This window comes from Salvia hispanica, chromosome 4 (genome assembly GCF_023119035.1).
Source record: "Salvia hispanica cultivar TCC Black 2014 chromosome 4, UniMelb_Shisp_WGS_1.0, whole genome shotgun sequence".
Lineage (NCBI taxonomy): Eukaryota > Viridiplantae > Streptophyta > Magnoliopsida > Lamiales > Lamiaceae > Salvia > Salvia hispanica.
In genome coordinates, this window is record NC_062968.1 from 20,467,413 (window position 1) to 20,474,296 (window position 6,884).

Below are 6,884 nucleotides of genomic sequence, written 5' to 3' on the forward strand. Positions count from 1 at the left end.
TGAAAGGAAGAGAGCAATCGAATAAGAGCACTCTCCCATGTTCTTGATGCAATGCTGCACTCTCCCACGTTTATGAGGCAGTTACTCCATGAGGCAGTTTTTCCACTTGTAGTTATTATATATAGATGTATTTCTAATTATGTATATCATCTTTTGATCAATGAAAAGTGCTTCACACATTCCTCTTTAAGCTATAATGATTTCTTGCTTTACTATGTTTTTTGCTGCAATCCTTTTACTAACCAATAAAGAAAAAAATAAACTTTACATGGAAATAATTGTGCATCTCTTAATTCTGCAACGTGACAAATTGTGTCATCAAACTGATAGCGACAGAAACCAAACCCGCGTTGGTGCTCATTGAATGCTAAATTTAAGGAAGAGACCAATTATGTCTCTCGGAAATAATGGGAGTTGTTGATTTGTTTTCTTATCATTGGTTTCTACACTGTCGGAAATCCGGTGACTAATGAAGATGCGGATACCTTATGCTCACAGAAAAATTCAATTCAACTGATTTTATTCCACTGGCCTTTGAATTTTGATGTTGAGAATTGCAATGGAACCATACTAGCATTTTTTATCGTCTTTTGTGATTCAATTATTCCCGTCTGCTACTACTGTTCATCGATCGATCATTGTCTCCATCTAATAGGAGTTGGTGCTCATTGAATAATGCTAGGTCCACATGTTGACAATTTCCATTTTAATAGACTATTTTCATATCGTATTTTGTGATTCAACTCTGAAATTTGTAATGTGTTTCCACCTATTCGCGGCGGTGACCCTCGCATTCTGGCTAGCGGTTCACTCGCATTCTCTAATTCAAACTATGCCTGGCTTTCCCGGCAAACTTCCCTTCAAACTTCGAACAGGGTATGTATGTTTCATCAATTCAATTCAATTCATCCCATTTTTGTAATATCTTCTCTGTTATGATTATGATGAAGATATGTTGGTGTGGGAGAATCAGAAGAAATACAACTGTTTTACTACTTTATTGAGTCCCAAAGGAGCCCTACAAATGATCCCCTTTTCCTTTGGCTCACCGGCGGCCCGGCCTGTTCCGGTCTTTCCGCACTCCTTTATGAGATTGGTATTTCAAATCATCACATTTTTAACTTCAATTTCAATCTCAGATTTCAACAATTTGTTCACTTTAATTTGATTATTATATGCAGGGCCTATCCACATTGATTATGTTAACTCCAATGGGAGCATACCTGCCCTCGTATTGAATCCATATTCATGGACTAAGGTTTTACAGAGCAATTGAATATTTGGTTATGATTTTGGGAGAGTTTTTGTTGATTGCATTTATATGTAGGTAGCAAACATTATATTCATAGACCAACCTGTTGGTACTGGATTTTCGTATGCAAAAACTGAACAAGCTTATAAGACCAGCGACACGGTTTCAGCTACGCTTACTTATGATTTCCTGAAAAAGGTTACTTTTTTGCCTGAAAATCCCAATTATCACACATAGATTGGAGTAGTAATTTAGTTGGTTTCTTGTGCAGTGGCTTACAAATCATCCCCAATATTCCAAGAATCCGCTATATATTGGTGGTGGCTCTTATGCTGGCATTTTTGTCCCTCTTGTTGTCGACCAAGTATATAATGGTAGGAATGATAATGCAATTGTCAGTCTTCGTATGTTCGAATTTAAGTTGATAGAGCAAGATTTGATTTAAACCAAAATGAAGTTGAGGATATAAGAATTTGTAACACGTTCGTCTCTATGTTCGATAGGTATTGAAGCCGGGAGCGAACCTCCTTTGAATCTCAAAGTAGTCCACCCTGCCTATGAATTTTATTTGCAATTTTTGTGTTTGTATAATTCCTTACATACATATTGTGGTTGAGAGCAGGGCTATGTACTGGGAAATCCATTTACTGATGTGAATGGAACGTCGGGCGAAGTGAATGGAAGAGTTGCTTATGCTTATCGAATGGGACTCCTGTCAGATGAACTCTACATGGCACTTCCTTACTCTTTCCCACTAGACCACTATCATAATTCGCCATGTATTATTGATTTCAGCGAGTCATATGCGTCTTACATTTTTCTCTCTCTTCTTGTGCAGTCTGTTAGAGAAAATTGCAATGGGAATTACCTAACAATTCATCCGGACAATCATTTGTGTACGGAAGATCTCGAAAGAGTAACTGAGGTGATGGCATTCCGGTTTGTGGTTCGATATGCTTGTGTTATTAGGTTTCATGTGCTCTAAACATGTTCTACTGATTTCATGTACAGTGTCTGGAAAAGATATCAAAAACGCAAATTTTAGAGCCCGTGTGTGATGTTGGGAATGATAAACAAGGCCTGTTACTGGATCATGATGATAATGCTAGGCGCCTTCTCCGATCTGGTGTAGAACCATGGTGTCGTGTAATATTTCCTTCTTTTTTTCCCCTCTAGCTGATCTCTCTCATGTGACGTCTTCAGAACTCGTTTGTTGTATATAAACCAGGATATGAACCGTCTATACTCCACCAAGTGGGCGAATAATGAGCTCGTCCAAAGAGCTCTGCGCATTCGTGAGGTATTATCCGAGTTAGGCTTGTCTGTTTTGTGTGTTTTTGAGGCTATAAAGGGGATCCTATTCGACAGGGGACAAAGATGGAATGGGCGCGCTGTAATGCTACCTTGAAAGGAAGAGACTATACGTATGATGTCAACTCCACCCTCGATTATCATACAAAGTTCATTCATAAAAATTGCCGAGCTCTAATACTCAGGTGAATTGATTTCTTCAGTTTTCAACTGTAGACTTATCAACCATTTCCACTTGAACTGAGACAGTGAAGTGATGTTTTGACAGCGGCGATCATGACATGCTGGCTCCTCACACCGCGACTGAAAAATGGATAACGTCTTTAAACCTCCAGATTCGTAGTAAATGGAGACCTTGGTTCGTGGAAGGCCAAAACGCAGGGTTGGTTTGTTGCTTTGTATAGATTTAGAGTGATAGTTGTTAAGTACTATTTGTCTAACTAACTAATGGTTTTCTTGCTTTTTCTCAAGGTATACGACTACATATTCACACAGCGAGTACGAGCTAACATACGCAACTGTGAAGGTAAGAAATTGTTTTGCACATATCACAGAGTTCTGCAGCATTGATGTATGTGTTTCAGGGGGCCGGACACACACCGGCAGAATACAAGCCCCTGCAATGTTTTCCGATGATCCAGAGGTGGGTCGACCACAGCCCCCTATAACACAGGTACCGCGTTTCGTTGTTGTGTTCAGACTCTCAAATGTGGCGATTAACTTAGATAAATGCCTGTTGGATACTCCCTCTATTAATAAGTTGTGTATTGAAATTTAATATTGAATCACTTATCTCTACACTTGGTCATGTTACTTGAAGTAAGATCATTACTATTTTTTAACTTACTTTTTTGGTGCTAATCTCATCAGTTTATCTCAATTTGTGATTCATTTATTAGATGTACAATCTAATGAAACACTTTGAATTTTCTGTGTTCCATCTTCAGTCTTGATTTATGGGTTCCATTTTTTATTGAATATTTCATCAATAGGCTGCGTCGTTACTTTTGACCTATTATTTCTTAATGAATGGGGTTGATTAGTGAATGTTTGTTAGGCCATGTTTGGTTGCCAGAATTCTGTCTGGGAAGGTAATCTAATTCCTTAAATTTTGAATTCCTGTGTTTGTTTCGGTTTTTAATCAAACTGGGAAAGTAATCAAAATCCGAGAACAAGGAAAGTTAGTACAACTTTCTAGGATTCTGAATCCTAACTTTTCTTAGGTATTCTTTTTCCTAGTTTTAGGATTCTTATATATTTCAGCAATATAATATAGTTTTATTATTATTATTATTATTATTATTATTATTATTATTATTATTAATTACAATATTTTTAAAATAATTTAAAATTATAAATCATACTTAATTTCACTATAATAAATAACTAGTATATTTTATAATAATCCATAACAGTAATTAATAATTAAAATATAATTATATAATATAAATTGTATAATAAATAATTATTAATTATATTTTATAAATTAATAATTAATCAATAAAGTCATAGTGAAATTTTAATTTATAAAATTTATTCAATTATAATATCCATAAATATTATAATTATAATATAATAATTATTATATCTATTATTATAATAAATGAGTATAATACTCTATGTAACTATAATTATAGTTATATTATTATATATTATGATGGATAATCCATATTTAAACTGTGCATCGTAATAATAAATATAATTATATTTATAATTAATAATATATTGAAAAATTCACAATATTATTATTTTTTATGAATAAAAAAATAATAAGTATATTTTTAGTTTGGTGTTTAAATTAAATATAAATTTATAATCTTGATATTTTCCAAACACAGGAAAATAAAGTTACTAGGAATCATATTCCCGGGATTCACTTTCCTAGTAATCATTTTCCTTGCCAACTTTACTTTCCTGCCAACCAAACATGGCCTTAATTCTTAATTATTGGATTAATGGTGTTAATTCATTCTTAATAATTTATGGGATTGATATATTAATGCACATTGAAATTGTTTTGTGATTAATGGAATTAATGATGTTGCTTGCTCAATTAGATTAGTGGAGTTATGTAGTAAAGATAAATTTACAATGTATATACAAAATGCCGTTCTAATTTGAATTGGATAAGATTAATTTAATTTGATTTGGTAGCATCATTTATTGTATATTTTTATGACTAATTTTACCCTATTTATAATCGTGGGAGGAATATTACTATATTATTATGATTTTTTTCTTACTCATTTATATTGTTTAAAAAATATGATTGAATTTATTCTTGAAAATATTCTCCATATTAAAAGATACTATAAAATTTTAGATAGAACAATCATTCATAGTATTTTAGAGCAATAAGTATTTAATTCATTTTATTTAAACTATCACAATGATACGAAGATAAATAAATTATTATTTTTTTACAAAGTAATTAAGAAACTATAATCATTGAATGATATCATGTGGACGTATGACATTGCTATAAATATAATTAATAATATAATATGGATTATTCGATGACAGGAGATTGTTGAACTCAAGCACATATAATATACAACCCTCTAATGTATAGCAATTGCTCCATAAATTGATAAGATCATGAAAATTTAAAATTATATGATAAATCATTTTATTTTCAATATTTCAATTACTGAAATATTTTAATATTAAGTTTCTCTTATAAATTTTAGACTCATATTATAAAATTATTTTATAATTAATATTTTATTATATATTATAGTGCATCAAATGATAATATAAAAGGTAATTTGATGATAGAAGGTCGTCGCACTCGACATCCACTTATAAATGTGACACATTCTTAAAGTGTATTATTAATTAATATTTTCAAAACACACAGTAGTATTAGATAATTATGTCTTCATTTATGTAATTTCGACAATAGTACTAAATGACCATGTATTGACCTTTCTTTACATATCTCTCCATATAATATTACGTATATAAAATATTTGAATTCACAAGTTTCAAATTATATTCCAAAAGTATAAAGAAATGAAATAAAATAGTACAATGTACATGAGAGATCGTAACTAAAAAATATATAAATTAATTAGTTTTTAGCATAAAAAGATAATTTAAATAAATTTCTGAAAAAATAAGTTTATAGTACTCCACTAAATTGTTTTACGGATAAAAAAACGTTGAGGAGTTGAAGGGAAGGGGAAAAAATATAATATACTATCAAAATTGATCTACAAATAATTTTATAATTTCAAATTTGATTTAATAAAGTTTAATTTAATTATCAGTATTTCACTGTCTTTTTTTTTTTTTTCTTTTTTACTTCTTTTAACTTGTTTCAGAAAAAACATGATGTAAAATATTTGTTTAAATTTCTGAAAATAAAACATTTTTTCAGAAAAAAATATAAGTATTTTTAAAAAAAATTAGTTGAAAGTATGATTCAAAAATATATACTCCGTATTAGATAATTAAATCTTCAGTCATGTAATTTTGACAATAGGACCAAATGACCATATATTGACCTTTCTTTGAATATATCTCCTTGTGATATATTAAAATAGTTGAAGAAAGTGAAATAAAATTCAATGTACATACAAGATCCATATTAAAAAATATATAAATTTGTTTATGGAATAAAACGATAATTTAAATTAACTTATGAAAAAATAAGTTTATAAGAATTGTTTTATGAAAAAGAACGTTTAAGTATGAAGTAAAGAAGAAAATATAATATACTAGAAATATTAATCTTCAAATAATTTTATAGTAATATAATATATTATTATTTCTTTTCAAAATTAAATTTTATTTAATTATAATATTTTCACTATCTTTTTTTATTTTAACTCATTTTCATATTTTTTGTTAAAATTATAAAAAGCATGGTGTAAAATATTTGTTTAAGTTTATGAAAATAAAATATTTTTAGTAGAAAAATTCTTAGCGTTTTCTTTTTTATATTTAGTTGAAAGTATTATTATCAATTCCTTAATTAACATGAGGGGCTATAATGTAAAATTGAAGTACAATTAAAATAAGTCACTTACTTAATTATTGCAAATAATGGAAAAGGACAAATATACCCCAACTTTGTATATACAATTTTTGTTAATTTATCACTACTCTTTTTTATTTCTGCTGTTTCTTAATTCTCAATAGTTGAATAATTTTTCATTATATTAATTTGGTTAAATAATTAATATTAATATTTATTTATTTAAATTTGATTATAATTTATTATAATAAATAAACTTAAATTAGTACAAATCTTATTTTCAATATTATCAATCAAACATTCTCTTCAATTATTATATTTTTGAAGTGACATATAAGC

General features: G+C 29.3%; 1 protein-coding gene across 1 annotated transcript; it reads left to right on the forward strand.

Moving 5' to 3' along the window:
- The first annotated feature begins 403 nt into the window (after window positions 1–403).
- LOC125223660 (serine carboxypeptidase-like 13) lies at window positions 404–3,409 on the forward strand. The gene is made up of 14 exons (XM_048126907.1): window positions 404–876; window positions 951–1,096; window positions 1,182–1,258; window positions 1,328–1,450; window positions 1,524–1,626; window positions 1,756–1,793; window positions 1,875–1,985; window positions 2,091–2,177; window positions 2,264–2,398; window positions 2,481–2,552; window positions 2,621–2,748; window positions 2,832–2,945; window positions 3,035–3,089; window positions 3,148–3,409. The coding sequence occupies exons 1-14, from the start codon at window positions 689–691 to the stop codon at window positions 3,229–3,231; spliced, it is 1,461 nt and encodes a 486-aa protein (XP_047982864.1). The 5' UTR covers window positions 404–688; the 3' UTR covers window positions 3,232–3,409.
- The last annotated feature ends 3,475 nt before the right edge of the window (window positions 3,410–6,884 follow it).